Raw genomic sequence first — 25,443 nt, 5'->3', positions numbered from 1 at the left:
CTTAAAGGTCTGACTGAAACTGGAGGGACCCTGGAAGAAATGACTCCATACACTCTGTTAGCCCAAAATTAAAACCATTCCCAAAGCCAACTCTTCAGACAAAGATTAGACTGGACTATAAGACATAAAATGATACTGGTGAGGAGTGTGCTTCTTAGCTCAAGTAGACACACAAGACAATGTGAGCAGCTCCTGTTCAGAGGTGAGATGAGAAGGCAGAGGGGGACAGGAGCTGGTTGAATGGACACGGGAAATACAAAGTAGACAGTAAGAGTGTGCTGTCACATTGTAGGAATAAGCAACTAGGGTCATGTAACAATGTGTGTATAAGTTTTTGTATGCGAAATCAACTTGAATTATAAACTTTCACTTAAAGGACAATAAAAAAAGAAAAAAAAAGTTCATTTAAGAAGTCATCAAAAAAGTTAATTTCTATATATTAAAGGGTAAGCTTCAGTCAACCAATAAATTCACTTATTTGGAACAGCTCGTTCTCAACAATATAAATTAAAAAAAATACTGCTTTTCATCAAATACCTGCAAGGAAAGGGAGCTGACATTTTTTTGCTGCACTTTAAATGCACCGACTCATTTAATCCTTACAATAACTTTATAAGATGGCCATTATTCATATCTCACAGATGAGTAAACAGATTTAGAAAGAGTAATTTATCTCAGGTCATATGGAAGAGGTACAGTCCAAATCCACATCTTTTTCACTATGAAAATTCTTACTTGATTTTAACACTGTATCATATTGCCTCATCCTAAGACTCAAAATTACATTCCACAAAACAGCTCACAATCATTTCTAGTTCTTAAAAAGAAAATAATAATCTTTTATATACAGTGGTATCTTTCCAGGAAACTATAGGAAGTTCTTTTAAATGAAGGTTATGGTGAGACTGAAGACTCAAAGGTGGGAAAGACCATGCAATAAACAGAAGAATTTACCTTCATTCCTCCCTTAAAATCCCTCTTAAACAGTATTAAGGGAATTTTTAAAGGGGAGAGAGGAACAAAAACCTGTAAGGTTAAAACAGAAAGGAGGTAACAGCTATAAAGTTTTAGAAGATGGAAAATGAACACAGAAGTAATAACTGACTGATCTAGCAAACCCAAGAAAGTAGAAACCTAAAGCGGCAAATGAAAGAACAACAAAAAAAAAAAGACAACTTTGCATCAGAGAACCAGAAAAAGACTCAAAATTTGAGGGCACCAAATACTCCAGAAATGGAGGTAAAAGTGGTGTTATTATTGTTGCTGTGTGCCATAGAGTTGATTCTCACAGCCATATTAGTTGAAAATCTGCTTAAGAAGCAATTGGATACCCAGTTCTCCTCCCCCAGCTTAAAGGAAAATTAGGAATTTACTCTGTTGAGGGAGAGACTGAACCCAAGGGAATCTGATAACTTCAGGCACAGCTAAGGGGCAGAAGGACAGGTGCTATACTGAAAACTGAGAGGTTAAATAAAGTCTAATATGGAATGGTGAGACCACTCAGCCCCTTCCTCCATTTACTCCTAAACACTGGCAGCCAGGCTTGTAGGGCTCTAAGTGGATATTTGACCATCCAAAGAAAAAGCCTTAAAGCCACTGACAACTGGTGGGAGCGAAGTGGCAGTGGGCATTCCCAACAAAAGAGCCAAGCTAGATCAATAATGCTATGATGAATTTCACCAGTCAAATGTGCTACCCATGCACATAGAGTTTTCTACTCACTTTTTAGTGTCCACTCATATATAAGCCAAAAGACATTTAAAGAAACTCTAAAATAAAAGATAGAAATTAAAACAAATAGATAAAAGGAACTTACAAGTAAGAGAGAGAACACGGAAAAAGAAAACATCAAAAAGATTTTCATGAAATGAATATCATCAGAGATAAAATAATATAGTAATTCTATGAAATAGCAGCAGGGCTTTGGAACAGAGCAGAAGCTGAAGAAAATTAGAATAAGTCCACGAGAGCCAAAGTACGACCTTGAATATATCCCACCTAATTTAGAAACCATCTCAAGAATAGATTTGACGCATTGAACACTAATGACCAAAGACCAGACGAGTTGTGGAGTGACATCACGGACATTATACATGAAGAAACCAAAAGATCACTAAAAAGATAGGAAAGAAAGAAAAGACCAAAATGGCTGTCAGAAGAGACTCTGAAACTAACTAATGAATGTGAAGTAGCTAAAGCTAAAGAAGAAATAATGAAGTAAAAGACCTGAACAGAAGATTTCAAAAAGAGGCTTGAGTAGACAAACTAAAGTATTATAACAACACGTGTGTGCAAAGACCTGGAGGTAGAAAACCAAAAGGGAAGAACAGACTCTGCATTTCTTAAGCTTAAAGAACTGAAGAAAAAAATTCAAGCTTCAAGTTGCAATACTAAAGAATTCTACAGGAAATATTAAGCATTGCAGGAAGCATTAAAAGAAGATGAAAGGAAAACACAGAGTCACTATACCAAAAAGAATTGATCAATGTTCAGCCATTTCAGGAGGCAGAATATGATCAGGAACTGATGATACTGAAGGAAGAAGTCCAAGCTGCACTGAAGGCACTGGCAAAAACCAAGGCTCCAGGAATTGATGGAATATCAATTGAGATGTTGCAACAAATGGCTGAATTTCTGGCAGTTCCCTGTCAATATACTGCTGCAACCGCTTTTGAATGGCCTTCAGCAAAATTTTACTTGCGTGTGATATTAATGATATTGTTCGATAATTTCCACATACACTTGGATTACCTTTCTTGGGAATAGGTCCAACCGACTGGAGAGTTCCATATTTATGTCAGAAATTCAAGCCATATTCGGAAGAAGATATGGAAGGAGGGATATCATTGCTGATATCAGATGGGTCCTGGCTGAAAGCAGAGAATATCAGAAAAAGGCTTACCTGTGTTTATTGACTATGCAAAGGATTCAACTGTATGGATCCTAACAAATTATGGATAACATTTCGAAGAATGGGAATTCCAGGACACTTAATTGTGCCCGTAAGGAACCTGTATATAGATCAAGAGGCTGTCATTCAAACAGAACAAGGGGACACTGCTTGGTTTAAAATCAGGAAAGCTGTGTATCAGGGTTGTATCCTTTCCCCATACTTATTCAATCTGTATGAACAAATAATTCGAGAAGTTGGGCTATATGAAGAAGAACATGGCTTCAGGATATAAGAAAGACTCATTAATAACCTGAGTTATGCAGATGACAAACCCTTGCTTGCTGAAAGTGAAGATGACTTGAAGTGCCTACTGATGAAGATCAAAGACTACAGCCTTCAGTATGGATTACATCTCAACATAAAGAAAATAAAAATGCTCTCAACTGGACCAATAAGCAATATCATGGTAAACAGAGAAAAGACTGAAACTGTCAATGATTTCATTTTATTTGGATCCACAATCAACATCCACGGAAGAGTAGCAGTCAAGAAGCTGAAAGAGACATTGCATTAGGCAAATCTGCTGGAAAAGACCTCTTCAAAAGCAATTGCAAAGTAAAGACATCGCCTTAAAGACTAAGGTGTGCCTGACCCAAGCCATGGTATTTTCAATCACCTCATATGCATGTGAAAGCTGGACGATGAATAAGGAAGACCGAAGAAGAACTGACGCCTTTGAATTGTGGTTTTGGCAAAGAATATTGAAGATACCATTGGCTGCCAAAGGATGAATAAATCTGTCTTGGAAGAAGTACAACCAGAATGCTTCTTAGAAGCAAGGATGGAGAGACTACGCCTCACATACTTTGGACATGTTATCAGGAGGGATCGGTCTCTGGAGAGGGACATCCTGATTGATAAAGCAGAGAGCCAGTGAAAAAGAGGAAGACCCTCAACAAGATGGATTGACACAGTAGCTGCAACAATGGTCTCAAGCATAACAATGCTTGTGAGGATGGCACAGGACTGGGCAGTGTTTCGTTCTGTTGTGTGTGGGGTCACTATGAGTCAGAACCGACTTAGCAGCTAACAACAACAACAGTGACAAATACAAGTTGAAAAAATAATACTTACATAACATTTACTATGTTCTATGGAAACCCTGGTGGCACAGTGGTTAAGTGCTACAGCTGCTAACCAAGAGGTCGACAGTTCGAATCCGCCAGATGCTCCTTGGCAACTCTATCAGGCAGTTCTGCTCTGTCCTATAGGGTCGCTATGAGTTGGAATCCACTTGACGGCAGTGGGTTTGGTTTTTTTTTTTTTTTTTGATTAGGCTCTATTCTAACAGTTTTACATGTTATCTCATTTATTTACATACGAAAACCCTATGAAATGGGCGATTGTTTTCCCGACTTTTCAGATGACAAAGCTTATGTATAGAGTTTAGTTTCCCCAGTCACACAGCTAATAAAAGTGGCAACTAAAGAAGAAACAATAAACAAATGGAAAATGGAAGAGAAAAGATAAGAAAATTAGTGGATCGATCCAGGCGGTTCAACATCCTGAGTAACAGGTGATCCAAAAAGAGAGAACAGAAGCAGAGCCAACAAGGCAGTATAGACAGAGGCATATGCAGTCCCTCTGCAGCACAGACCCAAAGAACTGAGTGGGGGCAAATACAAACATCAGTCCTAGGACCCTAGGCATCAAATGAAGGGATAAAGAACTGGACCAAGCACTGAATGCAATAGGAAGTTGACAGAGAATGGGGAACAGGGTGAGCTGCAGAGTGAAGTTCCTTTACCAGCTAACATGACACGGATTTGCCATCGTGGACCTCAGCCACCAAGAACAGCGGATGGGGAGTACAAGAAGGCAACTTCATGTAGCTCTCAACAGGAGACAGAAAACCCAGCCCTGTGCTACCTCCATCCCTTCCTGATGGGCTGTGCCACGACCCCTGGTGACAGAGACATCAGCTCGCTGCCACCTCAATTCTACCCTGACTTCAACGGCCGGCTCCTGCATACTATATTTGTTGTTGTTGCTGTGGTTCTGTGAGGATTTTTGGTTTGTTTCCTCTTTCTCTTCTTTCCTTTCCTGTTTCCTGCCCATCTCCACTCATGTGCCACCCTGCCCATTCTCAGCAGTCTGAGCTGCACCACTCAGTTAGAGAGCCACTGGTACATGGTCTCGCCAGGTCTGCCCTTCCCTCACCTACCGAATCCTACTGCACTGCCATTTTATTTACTTTTTTCGCTTCTGTTTCTCTCTCTTTGTCTTCTTTCTCTCACTTACTTAGCTCCACACATCATAGCCTCTCCCTTCCCTCCTGCCTATTTGTACCACACGCCTGAATGCTGCACCCCCAAGTGGCACCAGCTTGGACCACATGGCCCCACCCTGCACTGCCCCCTGACCCCACCCAATGGGCCCCAGTATGTGCAGCAAATGACCCATCCCTACTCCTTCCCCACCCCTCGCTGGCCCTGCCCTGCCGCACTACAGCTGACCAACTAGCCCTGCCCACCTGGACAAGTTGGTGAGAAGTATCATACTCACAGAAGAGCAAGCAACAAAGGATGCCCAGCCCACCTGCCCAGATATAACCAAAAAGAAAACAAAAAAAGCAGGACAAAACAAATGAATCTACAATCGATAAACAAAGAATTCCTGAATGGCCCGAAGACAACAGACTACATCAATGTATATAAAAAATACAGGACAGGATGGCTCCAGAAAGCAATGAAAATAAAATACCGGATGACCTTCCAGTAGAAGAAAAGGCACTAGAACTACCTGATAGGGAATTGAAAACTCTAATATTCAGGGCTCTCCTAGAAATAAAGGAAAATGCAGACAAAAATAAGGAAAAAATAGACAAAAACATGAAAAATACAGACAAACTCGGGAAAACACAGACAAAGCAATGGAAGAATTCAAGAAAATAATACAGGAAGAAAATGTCAAAATAAACAACTAGAAATCATACAAAAACAGCAATTAGAAATTCAAAAGATAAACAACAAATTTTCAGAAATGGACAGTGCAATAGGTTTTAGGAGCAAATTTGAAACAGTGGAAAACAGGATCGATGAAATTGAAGACAAATCTTTGGACACCATTTTTTTTTTTTTTTGAAGATAATTAGAGAAAAGAATGAAGAAAAATGAAGAAACTCTGAGAACAACGTGGGATACAATCGAAAGTAAAAATTTGCATGTGATCAGACTTCCAGAACAGGGGGAGAAAACAGACAACACAGAGAGGATCACTGAAGATTTGCTGACAGAAAACTTCCTTAATACCATGAAAGATGAAAAGCTGAACGTCCAAGTAGTGTAACAAACCACACACAGGATAGACTCCAAAAGAAAATAACCAAGACATATCATAATCAAACTCTCTAAAACAAAAGATAAAGAATCCTGAGAGCAGCTCAAGAAAAATGTAAAGTCACATACAAAGGGAAAACAATAAGACTAAGCTCTGATTACCCAGCAGAAACCATGAAGGCAAGAAGGCAATGGGATGACATATATAAAATTTGGAAAGAAAAAAAAATGTGAACCAAGAATAGTATGTCCTGCAAAACTGTCGCTCAAATATGATGATGAAATCAGGACATTTGTAAGTAAAAAGAAATTAAGAGCATATGTAAAAATCAAACCAAACTGACAATAGCTATTAAAGGGAGTCTATTTTTTTTTTTTTTTATGAGTCAGAATCGACTTGACAGCAATGGGTTTTGTTTGGTTTTACAGTTAGACAATCAACAACATCAGACAACACCCTAGTCTGGGATGCAAGACAGCATCAGCCAGATATCAACTTAGGTAATGAACTCTCCCGGATAAAACTAAACTAAAAGATTTACAACAGGGAACCAGAGAGATCAATCTGTAAATTACAACAATGTCAGAACAATGAAAGAGGGACTGAACAGTGTAAGTATAGAACTTTCAGATGGAGAGGAAGTCAAGGTGGTATCAAGTAATAAAAAACTAGTTTAAACTTAGGGAGAAGGGTAAATTTCAAGGTGGCCACAAGAAAAGTTAACAAACCTACTCATCAAAACAAAACATAAAGTCTCAGTAAACACAAAATCTGCAAAAACAAACGAACAAAAAATCCAGAAACGAAAGGAATTCAGCACAGGAGAGTAAGAGGAACAAAGAAGACATCAGCACAACAACAAAAAAATACACTATAAAAGGAACTCAACTTGACTACGGCAAGGTCATAGAAGCTTCATAGACACATCCAAACTCCCTAAGGGACAGAATTACTGGGCTGAGGGCTAGGGACCATGGTCTCAGGAAACATCCAGCTCAATCGATGTAACATAGTTTATAAAGAAAATGTTCTATATCCTACTTTAGTGAGTAGTGTCTGGGGTCTTAAACTCCTGTGAACGGCCATCTAAGATACTCCACTGGTCTCACCTAGTCTGAGCAAGGAAGAATGAAGAAAACCAAAGACACGACAGAAAATTGGTCCAAAGGACTAACGGACAACTACCACAGCCTCTATTAGACTGAGTCCAGCACAACTAGATGGCGCCAGGATACCATCACCAACTGCTCTGACAGGGATCACAATAGAGGGTCCCAGACAAAGCCGGAAAAAAATCTAGAACAAAATTCTAACTCACAGAAAAAGATCAGACTTACTGGTCTGACGAAGACTGGAGAAACTCTGAGAGTATGGGCCCCAAACACTTTTTTAACTCAATACTGAAGTCACACTCGAGGTTCACCCTTCACCCAAAGATCAGACAGGCTCATAAAACAAAAAGAAACTAAATGTGCACAGCAACCCACGGGCAAGGATGAGGAAGCAGGAGGGGACAGGAAAGCTGGTAATGGGGAACCCACGGTCGAGAAGGAAGAGTGCTGACATGTCACGGGGTTGGCAACCAGTGTCACAAAACAATGTGTGTATTAACTGTTTAATGAGAAACTAATTTGCTCTGTAAACCTTCATCTAAAACACAATTTTTTTTTAAAAGCACTACAAAACAATAGTAATAAATTCACACCCATCAATAATCACGCTGAACATAAATGGCTTCAATGCACTCATAAAGTGACAGAGTGACAGGATGGATTAAAAAAAACAGGACCCACCAATATGCTGTCTATAAGAGACACACCTTAAAAACAAACATGTAAAAATATTAAAAATCAAAGGAAGGAAAAAAATATACCCAGCAACCAGCACCAAAAAAAGAGGAGTGGCAATATTAATCTCAGATAAAATAGACTTTAAAACAAAATCTACCATAAAAAACAAGGAAGGACATTATATAATGATTTATGGTACAAACCACCATCAGGATATAATCATGACAAATATCTACGCACCCAATGACAGGGCTCCAAAATATATAAAACAAACTCTAACTGCACCGAAAAGAGAAATTGACAGTTCCACAATAACAGTAGGAGGCTTCAACTCACCACTCTCAGTAAATGAAAAACATCTAAAAAGAAACTCAACAAAGATACAGAAGATCTAAAAGGACACGATCAACCAACTAGACATATATAGAACACTCCAGCCAACAGCGGCAAAGTACGCATTCTTTTCCAATTCACATAGAACATTCTCCAGAATAGACCACATCTTAGGCCACAAGGTAACCCTCAACAAAATCCAAAACACTAAGATAATACAAAGTGTCTTCTCTGATCACACCACCATAAAAGTAGAAATTAATAAAAGGAAGAGCAAGGAAAAAAGATCAAATACATGGAAACTGAGTAACGCCTTGCTTTAAAACCACTGTGTAATTGAAGAAATCAAAGACACAATCCAAAAATTCATAGAATCAAACGAGAATGGAAACACATCATACCAAAACCTTTGGGACACAGCAAAAGCAGCACTGAGGTCAATTAATAGCAATAGATGCACACATCAAAAAAGAAGGAACAAAATCTTTTAAAACATTAGCTACACAATTTGAACAAACAGAAAGAGGACAGCAAAAGAAGCTCACAGCTATCAGAAGAAAGGAAATAATAAAGATCAGATCAGAAATAAATGAAATAGAGAATAGAAGAACAATCCAAAGAATCAACAAAACCAAATATTAGTTTTTTTGAAAGGATCAACAAACTATTGGCCCAAAAGAAAAACAGGAGAGGATGCAAATAACTCAAATAAGAAGTGAAATGGGGGCCATTACAGCAGACCGAACTGAAATAAAAAGGATCATAACAGAGTACTATGAAAAACTATACTCCAACAAATTTGAAAACCTAGGGGAAATGGACAAATTTCTAGAAACACACTACCTCCCTAAACTAACACAAACTGAGGTCAAATATCTGTAGAGACCCATAACAAGAGAAAAGATACAAAACAACAACAACAAAAAAACTCCCAACAAAATAAAGCCCTGGCCCAGATGGCTTCACTGGAGAATTATACCCAACATTCAGGGAAGAGCTTGCACCAGTACTCCTCAAATTATTTCAGAACATAGAAAAGGACAGATACTTCCAAGTTCATTCTGAAAGCCAGCATGACCCTGATACTAAAACCAGGCAAAGATCCCACACAAAAAAAAAAATTACAGACCATGAAAATAGATGCAAAAAACTTAAACAAAATTCTAGCCAAGAGAATTCAGCATCATATCAAAAAATAATTCACCACAACCAAGTGGGATTCACAGCAGGTATGCAAGAATGCTTCAATATTAGAAAATCAATCAATATGATCCACCACATAAATAAAAGAATCATGTGATCATCTCATTAATGCAGAAAAAAATCGATAAGGTCCAACACTCACTTCTGAAAAAAACTCTCAATAAAATAGGTATAGAGGGGAAATTCCTCAACATAACACACGGCATCTACACAAAACCAACAACCAACATAATTCTTAATCAAGAGAGGCTGAAATCATTCCCCCTAAGAACAGGAACAAAAGACAAGGATGCCCTTTATCAGCACTCCTATTTAACATTGTGTTGGAGGTCCTAGCTAGAGCAATACGGCAAGAGAAAGAAATAAAGGGCATCCAAATTGGCAAAGAAGAAGTAAAACTGTCCCTATTGGCAGATGATATATTATACATAGGGAACCCAGAAGACTCCATAAGAAAACCACTGGAACTGATAGATTCAGCAGAATAGCAGGATACAAGATAAACACATGAAAATCAGTGGGATTCCTATAAACCAATAAAGAGAACTACAAAAAGGGTATCGGAAAAGCAATACTATTTATAATAGCCCCTAAAAAATAAAGTACTTAGAAATAAATCTAACCAGGAATGTAAAAGACCTATACAAAGAAAACTACAAAGCACTACTGCAAGAAACCAAAAGAGATCTACACAAACAGAAAAACACACCACGCTCATGGAGAGGGGAGACTCAACATTGCGAATACATCAATTCTACCAAAAGCAATCTACAAATACAACACAAACCCACTGCCGTCGAGTCGATTCCAACTCCCAGCGACCCTATAGGACAGAGAAGAACTGCCCCATAGAGTTTCCAAGGAGCACCTGGTGGATTTGAACTGCCGACCTCTTGGTTAACAGCTGTAGCATTTAACCACTACACCACCAGGGTTTCCCCAAACACCAAGAGCATTCTTTAAAGAGATGGAAAAACTAACCATTAACTTTATAAGGAAAGGAAAGAGGCCCAGGATAAGTAAAGCACTACTGAAGAAGAAGAATAAAGTATGAGGACTCACACTACCTTACCTCAGAACCTACTACACAGATACGATAATCACAACAGCCTGGTACTGGTACAACATCAAACACATTGAACAATGGAACAGAATCAAGAACCCAGATGTAAATACATTTACCTACAGTCACCTGAGCTTCAATAAAGGCCCAAAGTCCATTAAATGGGGAAAAGACAGTCTTTTTAATAAATTGTGCTGGCAAAATTGGATGTCCATCTGTAAAAAATAAACAGGACCCATACCTTACACCATACACAAAAACTAACTCACAATGGATCAAAGTCCTAAATATAAAGCCAAAAACTATAACATCACTGAAGAAAAAAATAGGGTCAACACTACAGGCCCTAATACACAGCATAAATAGGATATAAACCATAACTACACGAACTCCAGAAGATAAGCGTGATAACTGGGATCTTCAAAAAATTAAACACTTATGCTCATCAAAAGACTTCAGCAAAAAATTAAAAAGAACCTACAGACTGGAAAAAAAATTTTGGCTATGACAAATCTGAGAAAGGTCTGATCTCTAAAATCTATAGGAAAATCCAACACCTCTACAACAAAAACACAATTAATCCAATCAAAAAATGGGCAAAGGATATGAACAGATACTACATCAAAGAAGACATTTGGGCAGCTAACAGACACATGGGGAAATGCTCACAATCGCTACCCATTAGAGAAATGCAAATCAAAACTACAGTGAGATACCATCTCACCCTGACACTACTGGCACAAATGAAAAAAAAACAGAAAATAACAAATGATGGAGAGGATGCAAGGAGACTGGAACTCTTATGCACTGCTGGTGGGAATGCAAATGGTACAACCATTTTGGAAAATGATAGCTATCCCACTCCTAGGAACATATCCTAGAGAAATAAGAGCCGGCACACAAATAGATATATGCACACCCATGTTCATAGCAGCATTATTCACAACTGCAAAAAGATGGAAACAGCCGAAGTACTCGTTAACACATGAATGAACAAAATATGGTACATACACAAAATGGAATACTACACAACAATAAAGAATGATGATGAATCTGCAACACATCTCACAACATGGATGAATCTGGGGGGCATTACACTAAGTGAAATAAGTCAACCACAAAAGGACAAATACTGTATGAGACCACCACCGACTGCTCTGACAGGGATCACAATAGAGGGTCCCAGACATAGCTGGAAAAAACATAGAACAAAATTCTAACTTACAACAAAAGACCAGACTTACTGGTCTGACAGAGACTGGATAAAACTCAAGAGTATGACCCTCAGACTCCCTTTTAACTCAGTACTGAAGTTATTCCTTAGCCCTGCAGCAGAGTAGTTAAGAGCTCAGCTGCCAATCAAAAGGTCGGCAGTTCGAATCCACCAGCAGCTCCTTGGAAACCCTGTGGGGCAGTTCTACTATGTCATATAGAGTCGCTACGAGTCGGAATCAGCTTGACGGCAATGGGTATGGGAAGTCACTCCTGAGGTTCACCCTTCAGCCAAAGATTAGGCAAGTCCATAAAACAGAATAAGACTTAATGAGCAACCAGTCCACGGGCAAGGACAAGAAGGTAGGAGGAGACAGGAAAGCTGGTAATGGGAAATCCAAGGTTGAGAAGGAGAGTGTTGACACATTGTGGGGTTGGCAACCAATGTAACAAAACAATGTGTGTATTGGTTAATGAGAAACTACTTTGCTCTGTAAACCTTCATCTAAAACACAATAAAGAAATAAAAAGAGAGAGAGAACAGAGAAAAATCAAAGAAATTTCCCAGAATTGAAGGACATGAGTGTTCAGATTGAAAGGGCCCACTGAGTGTTGTACCCAATGGATAGAGACCCATACCAAGGAAGGTAACCTTGAAATTTCAGAACCGTAAGGTCAAAGAGAAGTTCCTAAGAGTTTTCAAAGAGAAAAACAGAACCTGAAATTAGTACAACATTGGATTTCTCCAAAGCCAAAGTGAAAGCTAAAAGCCAACGGAGCAATTATTTTCAAAATTCTCAGGGAAAATGACTTCCAACCCAGAATAATTCACCTAGGTAAACCTTCAATAAAGTGAGAGGGTTGGATAAAAAAAATTTTTAGTTCACCATGTAAGGTTTCAAAAAACTAACTTTCCATAAGCTTATACACCAGGAAGCTCTGGAAGATGTGTCTGTGCTCCAGCGAAATGAGTAAATAAACTAAGAGGAAGACAGGGAAATTCCAGAAAACAGGTATACAGCAAGCCTAGAGAGCAACTGGGGTCCAGATTGATGTGGGAAGGCAAAGGGTTCTAATAACATGAAATTGACAGAATACTGATGATTTGGACATACTTAGAGGAGATTTTAGGAATGAATTAATGGTGGCATACAAAGAATAAAAAAAGACAACAATTATTCACTTAATTATATATTCTTCCTTTCCTCTGCTGAATACCTAACAACTTTGCTACTCTGGCAAAGTTGAAAACTGAGTTCCTAAAGGTAAAGTCATCTTAATACAGGTTAGAGAAACTTGTGTATTTATTTTTTTTTCCAAACAGTATCGTAATTATAAAATAAAGTCAAAGTCTCAGAAGTAAAAGACTAACTAGCTATGTCACCTTATGCAAGTCATTTAGCATCTCTGAGCCTCATGTACAAAAAGTGAAATACATCTACTCCTCACCTATCAACATCTCGTTATCTGACATTTTGCATTTATGACAATAGTAAAAGATCTACTATCAGGCTACTTCACACATTAACGACATACATGTGACATACATCTGGCAGTAATGAATGCCGAGGTGTGAGGTGAGAGTAACACTGGTTATGATGGTTAAGGTTATATACCAATTTGGCTGAGCCATGATTCTCAGTGGTTTGGCAGTTACATAATGATCTAAATTGGCAGTTATGTAGTAATGTAATTTGGCAGTTATGTAATGACATAATTTGGCAGTTATGTAATGATATAGTCATTCTCCATTTTGTGATCTGATGTGGTCATCCTCCATTTCACATGATGACCTGGCCTTTGTAACCTAATCACATCAGTAAGTGAGGAGTGGGTGTAATACCTATTCCAAAGCTTTATGTGCAGAATTAAATAAAGTAAGACATGTGAACATTCCAAGCATAATGCCGGGCTCATAGTAAGCACTCAGTGCATATTTGTTACATCTGAACCATACTGTCTGAAAGAGATGGAAACGGCCATTGGCAGGCAGAGGCTCCCTCCACCACATACCTTCTGTGTTGTTGTGTTTGTCGTCTGTGTTGAGGGTTTGGTGAAGGTTATTTTAACAGGAGACATATGAGGCGGCAAGGAGTTGGCAATGCTCTGCATGATGTTGCTCATCTTGGGACTGCCACTCACAGGTACAGTGATCGTCTTTGAGACTGGAACAACAGCCTTTGGAACTTCCTTTAGGACAACAGGGGAGGAACTAGAAGAGTTTGTTCGCCTTCGTTTTCTGGGTTTTTCATCTTCATCTGAACAGCTAACACCTGAAAGGTGACAATAATATTGCTATATTTATACTGAACAAATGTTGCATTTTATACTTTTTTTAAAAACCTCTGTGTGCATCAAGTCATCCTTGATTTCTCCCTTTGCCTTAAGCCCAGTCAGCCAATAAGTCTTAACAACTCTTCCTCAGAGAAGTTGTCTCTGCCTTCCCTCCTTTCTTTACCCCTATGGCCAATGTTCCATGTTGAAATTCCTCATATCTTGCCTGTATTTTAGCAACAACCTCCTAAAAGATGTCCATTCTATCTCCCATGCTACTACCAGTTCCAAAATCTCATTTAATCATGCCAATGCCCCACCTCAAACCCTTAAGTAGTTTTTATCTTCCTATGACATACAAAACCATCACCATATCTTACTTATATCTTTCTAAGAACACAGTACCCAGTTCCACCTAATCCTGTGCACCCTTATAATCTCGGCATGCTGAACTGCTCAACATTACCCAAAGCCATCTTACAAAATTCTATCTATCTCCAGGTCTCTATATACTAGTGCTTTTGGGGGAATACCAACTACTACCAATGACCTCTTAATCATCCTGCAGGATCCAACCACCCCCTCAGTGAAACAGAACTACTCCACATCACCTCTGTATACTCTCTTCTGTATCACTTACCAGATGGCAATGTGATTGTTTATCTGCACATCTCCCATCATTAAAGGGTTCCAAGAGGAAAACAGCTATGCCTTATTGTCTGTTTCCCTGGTATAGCGCCTTACACATATGAAGTTAGGTGAATGAATAATTATATCATTCATCATGTAGTTATATAACTACATATTATGTGATATGGTTTCTTGATATTTGGAATTAACTGTCAGTGTTTAAAAAATGACCAAAAATAGGTCTCTACAGTTATTTTAAAAGACTACCTTGGCTAATGTAAACTTAATTAATAGTTCCAGATTTTTAGTTTCTTCTTTATGGAATAAAGCCTCCATTGCTTTTTATAATGGCTTTTAAAACATCAAGTGAGAACCACAAAACCCAGCAACCTACAAAGGAAATCTCTACAGAGCAGACATAAAAAATTATATAGCATGATTCACAGAATTGATAATAAAACATAACTCCTTATACCTTCAATTTATAGACTGTAATTTAAACAAGGCTGACAATGACCTAGAATCATTCTTGTCTAAAACAGCAAACGCCACTTCTAAAAGTTAAAAAGAAATCAAGTTTGTAACTATACTGAGAAAAATGAAGATCAAATACTAATGATTTCCAGTTGATATCAAAAGCAAAGCAATGCTGACATAACAGAAATTTTAAAATAAAAAAGTGAATTTGAAATCAAATTGGTTTATAAGGTAAAAGCAAGGAGCTAAAGACAGCAAATAAAAAAAAACTTCAAAAAATTACAGCCAATTGGAAATATAGAAGATGGACTCTCTAGAATGCTTCACTGAATCTCACAATCAGATGATGTGTTACATAAAATAATTTAAGGAAATATTACTGAGATTACAATATAGGACTTAACACTGAATAAGCACATTCCTTCAGTTATCTATTTACATTTCTATTCCATGGCAATCAAAACAAGTGAATACTTGAAGGATAGCACTGTTCAAAGGCAGATTCCCCAAAGAGAGCAAAAAAGAAGGCATTTCTCAACCCCCAGAACTGATTAAAAAGCAAAATATACCAAGTCACATGTAAAGAAAGGAATTCTTTAGAACTGTCAAAAAAAACCACTGCTAATATCCAGACAGTGGCCTGATGATTTAATCCAGGAAAGGAGATCTAGTCAGAGCCTACGCTTCACCATTTAGCCAAGGCGGCCCTGATAGCACTGAGAGTGTCACTTACTTTTGACATAAACAGTACTTCCACTTGGCAAGACAACTACATTGGAGGCAGGACTGGCAGGTCTTGGAGACTTAACCGTTGCTATGCTGCCACTTGGAACAGGGGTAGAGGTTGGGGTTGACGTGGTACTTGTGTAGGAATAGCAAACCACTACTAAAGGAACGATAAAAAAGTTTGCTGTTAACTTTCACCAAAACTGTCCAGGCATACAGCAAAATTATTTTTTATTGCAGGCCAATCTTAACATTTTCATGTGATCAGAAGCTAGAGGCCAGTGTGAGGTATGAGGTCCACCAGTTAGAGGCTTCCTAAAAATCATCGCTTAAAGGGGTTTTCCCCAAGTAGTTAACAGCTGTCTACAGATGACATTGCCAATGCAGAAGAAAGCAATTACAAATAAATCAAGTTTAAAATTATATTGAGGAAAATGAAAATTATTTTTCATTCACTGCAGGAGTTGGGCAAACAGGCATGTACTTGTATTCCCTTTTAATACTAATAGCAGCACCCATGATGGAGTGACGACTAATTTTTCCCTAACTGTAACAATTACCAACAAGGCTACTAAGTGGAAACCAAGACATGGTTCTTTTATTATGAACTAGCTCACTAGTCTTTTGTCATCCAAGCTGTCAACAATAATTCAACTAAAATAATGACATCATATGTCAACCTCTTCATCATTCAATGAAGGGATACAGCTCAAAAACAGAAAGAATAGCTCATAGCTACTACCATTTACCAGTACTGAGTACCATGTACTGTGCTAAATCCTTTCTGTATATTACCACTAATTCTCACAACACTACATCCTTATTTTAAAGATGAAGAAGCTGAGGTTCACAGAAGCTAAATGACTTGCTAGACATCACACAGTTAGGAAATGGCAAACTAGGATTCAAACAGATCTGACTATCGGAAATCCTATATTCTTTCCACTCTATCAGAGAATTGGTGGATGGAAAGGGTAAAAGTGGGAAGAGAGGAAAGATATTTCTCCTACAACAAATAAAACAGGAATTCAATGGAGGCCAAGTTTACACACTGTATCTCTCTAAAATACAGCTTCTGTCAGCCTAAAGCAGACCCTAGCACACATAAACAGCGTCTCACTCTGCTCCACAGTCCCTTGCTACGCAAGCAAAGACAACACCCCAAAGCAACCCGGCAACTGCATTGTTTTCAGGGTCATTTTCATGCAACACCAAACTAAGCTACTGGAGTCAACCCAAATATGCTCTCTCAAACTTCATATTAGTCCTGTGGCCTCAGGAGAATTCCAGGATTTTTAAAGCACATGTCAATATACTAGATTAAATAGCAGTAAGAAAGCCTTTCTGTCCTCAGTGGGATCCCTGGGGCTTCAGCACGTTAACTAGAACAGAGAACAGCATACACCGTTGATTCCAGAAGACAAAAAACAGAGCTGTATTTTTTTAAGCTATCAGTTGAGCATCTTTCTCCAGCTGCTAAACGACTTCTGTCATCTTCCTTATTTTCTATGGCACTCACTAAGGGCTTCTATCCACTTCTGACGGACATACTGATGTCAAAAATTCATTCCATGAAGGCTTTTGCAATTTTGTGACTAATTAATTCACACTTTCCACAAAACAGAGATTTAGTTTTGGCTGAGACTAAAAATTTGGCAGTTTCTAGTTTCGGAATCAGAGTTGCTCACTATGTTCTGCAATCTTTAAACACTGGAATAAAAATAAAGGAAAAATAAGACAACTTTTTTTGAACTAAAAAGGATCTCAGACAAATAATCTCTACACATAAGAAATATTTTCCAGCTCACCTTCCTTGCTTCCCGTCTCTGCAGGCACTGGAAGAGATGCGTTGTGCTGGATGGCTGCATTGGCAACAGCGTTAGCTGTTACAGTGAAGGCAGTCTGGGGAACCAGCCGGGGCATAAGCGGTACCAACCGACGACCTTCAATGGACCATTCTGAAGAGCTATTAGGTCCAGACATACTAAACAAAAAAGAAAATGCTGCTACAAGGGTTCTCAATCACTAAAAATGATCAAACAAATATACCTTTTTAAATTATACAAAGCGCCCTTACTGAATAAGAAAGGCTTCACTTTAAGCAAGCGAGATCGAAATTACAAATTAGAATTCAAGGAATTCCATACACATTTAGGCTCTTACACATTTTATTCTATAATCTGAATTATTATAATGAACAAAGTTGAAACAATGAAAATTTCCCCATGCTTTTTTTTTTTCCACATTAATATTGATTTTGGTTGCATTAGTTTAAATCTGGTATCACTAATAAAAACCAGTATTTCTACTAACTTTTAATACCTAATTTTGTAGTTAAAGCAAAAAGTACTCATAATATTAAAAATAGGATTTTCCTTAATAATTAAAAATGGAATTCACTGGAACCTTTGCAAAATAAAAACTTTTTAACTAACTGCCTGCATGGCCAGAAGTTCTAAGGCTTTCAAACAAGGGAAACTGAGGCAGTAAACGAGGGGGACTAGGTAGTGAGGGATGGAAGAGGGTTGTGTATGTCACAGTATATGTCACTAACAATGTATTGTATCATTATCCTTCCTGTTAAAAATAGATTAGATCTGAGAACTCTGGAAGAAACCTGCCACTTAGTTTTTTGTATTCATTTGTACCATCCTTCACTCTAAGAAGGATTTGAGGCAATTCAACTCTACCCCTATGCAGATCCCACTCTCGGTTTTTCTACCCTAAACTTCTTGAGCAAATTTATCAGAAATCCAACCAGAGATTGAAGTATCAAAAGGTAGTTGTGTTACTTCTCTTGATTGCGTTACTTCTCTTGACTTAGCTGATGAATGACCCTGACTTACGACTGGCATCAAGGTTTAAACCTCACCCAGAATGAATTAATCCATCAATTTACTCTTCAGTGAATCAGAAATACTTTTGCACCTTTTTCAAAACCAGGAATTCTACAACCTAGCCTAGAATTTAAGACTGTATGTCAACTAATTCTTCAGTTTTAGATAGAATTCACAAAAACCCTTGTTAGTGGATAGTTGGATAGTAGCATTAATGATAATGATGATGGTAATGACAGCAGTTAACATCAATTAGGCACTTATTATACGCCAGGCACTGTTCTAAACATTTGACCTATAGTATTAATTCATATAAATCTCTTAACAATCCTATGAAGTAGGTACTATCATTCTCTCCATTTTATAGATGGAGAAACTGCGTCACAGAGAGGTTAAATAACATGCCTAAAGTCACACAGTTACTAAATGTTTCCTAAAACAAGCACATATCATGCTGTTGAAATTATTTACCACGGCAAAAGTAGAAAGTATAAAACTTTTCAAATGAGTTTTATATGTAACTTTGCCTTTGATTTATACTAACTGGGTATTGCTGTCTAATTACTATCAACTTTCACTGAATGAAACAAATTATTCACAATTTGACAGGATTTAATTTAAGTTCGGTTCAGAAAAGAATTTCTAGGAGTTGAATAATTCAACTGGATTATTGTGGGAAGTCCGTAAATGCCCTCATGGTTTAACACAGTCCTACTTAAACACAAGGCAAAGAAGAGTTCCTAAGATCCCAAAAACCCTAACAAATTCGTCATTGCATAATCTCCACATTGATGCTAGTTCTGAAAAGGAGAATGGTGCAATTGGTAAGAGAGACAGAACAGAGCTATTGCTAATCGTCAAAAGAAAGAAAGAAAAATACTAAAAGCTATTCAGCACTGTTACCTTGTCTTACCCCTATTTTACTATCATTTTATTAGACTATCACTAATAAACTTGCTTGGTGAGTTTACCACATAAAAAATATCTACACTTACCTTTAAAAGTTAGATATTTTTCTCTTGCTATTATCTGGTGCATTTTTAAATGGTGGCAGAAATTATGGAAGATTAATAATTTGAAGCACATGAACTTATGCTACTGAAAAGACAGAACTTGCAGTGTAAAAGATACAACTGCAACTTGTAAAGATTTATAAATCTTCCAAATTTCCACTCATGCAAACATGCTCAACTTGAAGTGAATAAAGAATATCACATTAGAATTAGATTTCTAAAATGCTATTTGCTTAGTAACGAGGGTGCAAATATGTATTAGTTGCACAAGTCATCTAAAGTGAATTTTACAGGCTTTTATAAACATCTTACTGCACTGATTCACTGGGATACCTTAATCTCAATGTAAGAATGCCTCTCTGTTTATACAAAGTGTAGCAAGGGAGGGTGGAGATCCTTGCTCCCTTACTTTCTGTGAGAAATTTAACATGATACTAATAAAACTACCTTGGCCCTCATATCCACTGGCATACTGGGCACCAGCAAGAAATCACTTTGAATGTTTGGCTGATAGGGAAAGGGTTAAGAGAGTATAAATTCCAGATAGCTATTTTCTTCTAACCCTAGAGACAATTCTGGCCAAAGTGGCCCAGTTAAAAAAAATCTGAAGCCCCTTGACATTCAGGGCTTTATAATGCAATATTCTGACACAATCCAAAATTGAATTCGAATATCAAATTTAATAAATGGCCCAGTTCCAAACAATAACCACGTGTTATGCCTCAGGCCGCAAGCAAGGTTCTTCTTTGATCCCAGACACCCTACTCCTTTTGTTTCCCCACTCCTTTGTGCTCAATCATCTGGGCTTTCTCATCACCTTTTGACCACATGCCTTCTGGCCTAAGCTGCTGTTCTGAGTGGGGGAGGGAAGAGAGAGGAGAAAGGAAATGCAGTCAGTTCAGACACATTCCTCCTCAGCTCCAGTTGTTTTTTCAGGCTCATAATATAAGGTCCTCCTATCTGGAAACCCTGGTAGTGTAGTGGTTTAGAGCTACCGCTGCTAACCAAAAGGTCAACAGTTCAAATCCACCAGGCGGTCCTTGGAAAAACATATGGGGCAGCTCTATTCTGTCCTATATATGAGTCAGAATCTACTCAATGGCAATGGGTCCAATGGGTCAGAGATAACCCAGGAAGCCCCAGTGTGGCACAGTGGTTAAGTGCTCAGCCGCTCCGTGGGCGAAAAATGTGACTGTCTTTCGTAAAGGCTACAGCCTTGTAAACACTAGGGGGCAGTTCTACTCTGCCCTATGGGGCCATTATAAGTTGGAATCGACTCAGCAGCAATGGGTTTTATATATAATCTTCGGAATTAAGCTCTAGTGTACTTTCTGGAGGAAGAGGGCTGAGGAGATGGACAGAATGAGAGATCTATACCCATCTCGCAAATTCCCAATTCGCTGGCCCTTGGGCTCAACAAATAAATACAAGAGCTGGTCAAACTAAAATCACAATACAAAATATTAAAACAGGAGTACTGAAAGACCTAAGAAGCTTAAAATTACACACTGAAGTAAAAACTCTTCAGAAAAAATGAAATTCATGTATTAAATCAAAAAGGAGAGAAAAAAAGAAACAGGCAGATAAAAGCCAACTCTCAATTATCCATGCTAATGGAGAGAGGAGGGAAAGGGAGAGGTCAAATAGATTAAAGAAACCCACATATTATCCAAAAATATTTTGGCAAATACTTGTAAATTCTTCCATCAAACCTTTTCCAAGACAGCTAACATGTAGTAAGATAACTAATTAAAATTTGTCACCTCCTCTCCCTTCCCACCCTCTGACTAGAAGTACTCCCAAGCAGCAAAATGGCTAAAGGGTGGGCAGCATTAGGAGGACGAGAGAAGGAAAAGCAAGGAGCACGGTTAATTCATAAATGGAATAATGTGCCCCTGAATAATTGAGAGCTTCAATTTTGAAATAAATACAAGAAAAAGCCTGAAATAATAATAACCTATTTGCATACCTGTAACTTGGTCTTTCACCCAAATATAAGGATAAATTCATTCTTGGAAGGGGAAAAAAGGAAAAGGAGACTAAATAAATGTTATCCTTTAAGTATGAAACTGATGCATCAACTTACAACCCACAATACTGTTCCAATGCTTCTAAGGTACTAAGTTTGTTTCTAAGTGCCTCTGAGAGCAAACTATTGTTAATTACTTGATTATCTAGCATATAAGTTTCCTGTTACCAGTTCTCAAATTAAAATCTAAGCTCAGTTATTACTTTTAGGGCACCCCAAATCTAAAGTTTAGAACAAATTAAAGAAGGAACACATTAATATTTTCATCTTTCAACCATGTTAACCTGACAACTAAATACTAAATGTCTCTCATGGAAATTTTCCAAATTTCTATGGTGCATACCCAACACTGAAAAACCACAAAATTGCAGGATAAATAGCTAAACCTTCAAACTAGGCAGTTAAAAAGGTAGCACCCCATTTTGTAAGTTAGGTAAAATGAGGGACAGTGAAGCACAACATTCAGCTAACGGATCTTTGGAAGTCAATTCAAATACCGCCAATTGGTTTAAATATACTGTTTATTACATTACGGAAACATACCGAATTTTTCCCTTTAGTTTCATTTCACATTAAAACAAATAAAAAGTAACTGAATTACACTACAACAAATTTTATGAATCATTTCCATCATCTTGCATTAGTATTTAAAGGATAATTTCTGTTCCTTTCTAGTTTTAAGGAGCCCTGGTGGTATGCTGGTTAAAGGGCTCAGCTGCTAACTAAAAGGTTGGGGGTTCAAACCCACCAGCCGCTGCATGGGAGAAAGATGTGGCAGTTTGCTTTCCTAAAGATTTACAGCCTTAGAAACCCTACGGGGCACTCTACTTTGTCTTATAGGCTCACTATGAGTCAGAAATGACTTGACAGCAATGGGTTTGGTTTGGGCTTGGTTCTATTCTTTAGGAGGCACTGTCTTCAGGCATACTCTATTAATGCTTGATCCCTACACTCAGTCCTCCACCATCCTCCACCCCACCTGTCAAACAGTTAAAATGATCTGAAAATAATTTGATAAGACTTCTTTATCATTTTATTTTGTTGGGTTTTTAAAGTTAAAATACATTACATTCACAGTTCTTTTCTGAATCTCAAAATACATGAAGTGATTAGTCAGATATCAAAAAATTTATAATGCCTATTTATAAAGCAATATACATATCAAATACCATTACAAACAACCTCTAAGTGGCTGTCAAATTTGGGGGGGCACACTACTTTGTTATTGAACTTTGCTTCAAATAAGTGAATCATCTGCTAAACTGTGGTGGTCTTTAGTTATACAAAGGTTTCACTGTAACAGGATTTGACCTGAATATTTAAAGCGTGCCTAACCAAATGCAAAAACTTAACCAACTGAATAATCAGTTAACACACTATGGTCAGGATCCCTGAGTTTAGAAATATGACTAGTAAGATAACAGACTCAGGAATCTGCTACACAATAGGAAGACTTTCAAAACTATGTTATACTATGTCATAAAAAAATCAGGGGTGGTATGACTAATGGCTTACTTATGTGCAATTGTTGTTAACCGTTCATCGTTTACTGCTCTCCGAACTTCAGCACGGTGGCGTTCTGTTGAGATGCTATGAAAAAAAATAGCCATTATAGAACTCTGCCAAGCAGGCAGCTCTTTTCTATACTTTTATTAATGTCTACATCAACAGTTTGCTTTGGGGGAGCATAGGGGACAAGACTGATTTGTGAAAAGATATACACAGGGGCCTCATATATCTTCAAATGCTTAAAGTCATAGAAAAGGATTCATACTGATTCTGTGTAACTGCAGAGAGAGTTAGTTGCAAATTAGAAATCACAGGAAGACAAATTCAACTTGATATCAAGGCAGGAATTCCAAAACTCAGAACTGTCACACCACAGACAAGATTAGCAAAGACTTTTATTTACCTACATAAATATGCAAACCAAAGCTAGGTGACCTCCTAATCATGGTTTCTGAGGATCCGGGCTCTCAGAAGAGTTTTCTAAGGTCCTTTCTAAAGCTTAAGATTCTATAATTTTAAGTTCAGTAAACATAATAAAGAAATAAGAGCGGCAAAACAGTCTGTTTACTGTGGTTATATTCTATTAATACCCCTTATTACACAACACTTCAGGTATGCGTCTTCCACATTATACGTTACCAATAGGGTAAAAATGTGCTTACACTGATCCTCATCTAACAAATGGAAAGTTAATACTGAACTAGTAAGAAAAGGCTATGTCTATTCCATTCATAAATATTCAATGAAATGAAAACTACTCTTCAAATTATAATCTTTATTGCTTAAGCTAAATCTGTACCATGGACCAAAACATTTTGGAGCTGGAAAGCAGTTTAGAAGGAAACATAAACAACAAACAAAAACTATAAACTGTTAAATGTGAAGACAAGATATTAATGTTAATTAAACAAACATAGGAAGAACCTCTTCCATATTTTACTTATAAAAAGAATAAGACAAAATAATTCTAAATGTAGAAATTCAGTTAAAACAGAACATTTTCTGATGAAGCTCAAGATTTTAGACTGGATCAAGATAAAGTGTTGAGGAACCCCTTCACTAGAATTTTTTAATGGGTTCAAGTGTCACTCTAGTGGGAAGCTGAAGGAAGAGACTATGCTTAAGGATATGACCGTCTAATCACCACCCACTTACATAAAACTGAGACGGCACCTTCCTTGCACTCTGTGCTTTCCCTCAACAGATACCACTTTAGATCTTCATATCCAGTTGCTGCCAGCTCTCCTTTCCTTCACCCCTGTCAAAAAAGTGCTTCCCTTTTCTAGGTGGCCCAAATCTAAAAACAAGTTGCCTTAAACCTTTTCTGATTGGACTTCAGAATAAATGTTAAAGTTATACAATTTTCTAAATTTTCTGTAACAGATCACATAACTGGGAAGGGATCTCAAAGCACCCACAATTTGAACACTTCTGTTCTTCAACTTAATTTCAGTTACTAAAATGAGTAGTAATGAAACCCCTCAAAATGAAATTTCTAGAATCACATCTCACAAACTTTTATGAAAATTTACCTAAGAACTTTTGAGAGTTCTCCAAGAAGATCTTTCTTTTCCTTGGTGAGATCCCCCTGTGCCCGAAGGGCACTGATAACTCCAGCATATGCCTCCAATTCTGGAAGAAGAAAATTTTATTTCATCAAGATAGGCCTTCAGTATTTTACTACTATGGCATCATAGAGCAAAACTGCAGGGCAAGACACTGAAAAATCAACTGTAAATATTTTTTAATTCCTTTCAGACAGTTTATCTAAAAAGAGATCAAAATGTGGGTTTTACAATTTTATAATTTTATATCATTTTGTTTTTTACTGACACATGGAAGTCATGTATGTAAAATGTTTAGGTAGAAAAATCTAATAGTAAACATTTGGTCTCATATGTTATTACTTGAGAACACATAACTCCGGTGCTACAAACAACTGGGAACAGGCTCCAAGTGATGCAAAAAGGCTGCTTAAGAGAAGCTTTTAGCATTACTGAAAGGTACCTTCACTGGTCAATCCTTCAAATAATTCCTTAGCTCTGCCTAAGAACTCAAACTATATTCTAACTCTCTCTTGGGGTAGTTGTCAGAAAGAATACAGTGCAACTGAAA

At 37.6% G+C, this 25,443-nt stretch overlaps 1 protein-coding gene across 15 annotated transcripts in view; it reads right to left on the bottom strand.

Annotated features, from left to right (window-relative positions):
• The window catches only part of EMSY (EMSY transcriptional repressor, BRCA2 interacting), a 107,665-nt gene that overhangs the window by 74,209 nt on the left and 8,013 nt on the right, over positions 1 to 25,443 (bottom strand). For 6 of the 15 annotated variants that reach the window (XM_023538900.2, XM_010599564.3, XM_010599566.3 and 3 more), the window contains exons 3-8: positions 24,861 to 24,960; positions 23,335 to 23,409; positions 21,760 to 21,801; positions 17,749 to 17,924; positions 15,948 to 16,100; positions 13,847 to 14,106 (exon numbers count right to left, since the gene is read on the bottom strand). In XM_023538900.2, coding sequence (XP_023394668.1) covers positions 13,847 to 14,106; positions 15,948 to 16,100; positions 17,749 to 17,924; positions 21,760 to 21,801; positions 23,335 to 23,409; positions 24,861 to 24,960 — 806 coding nt within the window. The remainder of the gene's footprint in view (positions 1 to 13,846; positions 14,107 to 15,947; positions 16,101 to 17,748; positions 17,925 to 21,759; positions 21,802 to 23,334; positions 23,410 to 24,860; positions 24,961 to 25,443) is intronic. The other 9 variants (XM_010599568.3, XM_010599569.3, XM_010599567.3 and 6 more) reach the window with 6 other exon arrangements.

Source organism: Loxodonta africana, chromosome 7 (genome assembly GCF_030014295.1).
Source record: "Loxodonta africana isolate mLoxAfr1 chromosome 7, mLoxAfr1.hap2, whole genome shotgun sequence".
Lineage (NCBI taxonomy): Eukaryota > Metazoa > Chordata > Mammalia > Proboscidea > Elephantidae > Loxodonta > Loxodonta africana.
The sequence above is the reverse complement of the archived record's forward strand: the minus strand, read 5'-3'. Positions and strand labels throughout refer to the sequence as shown.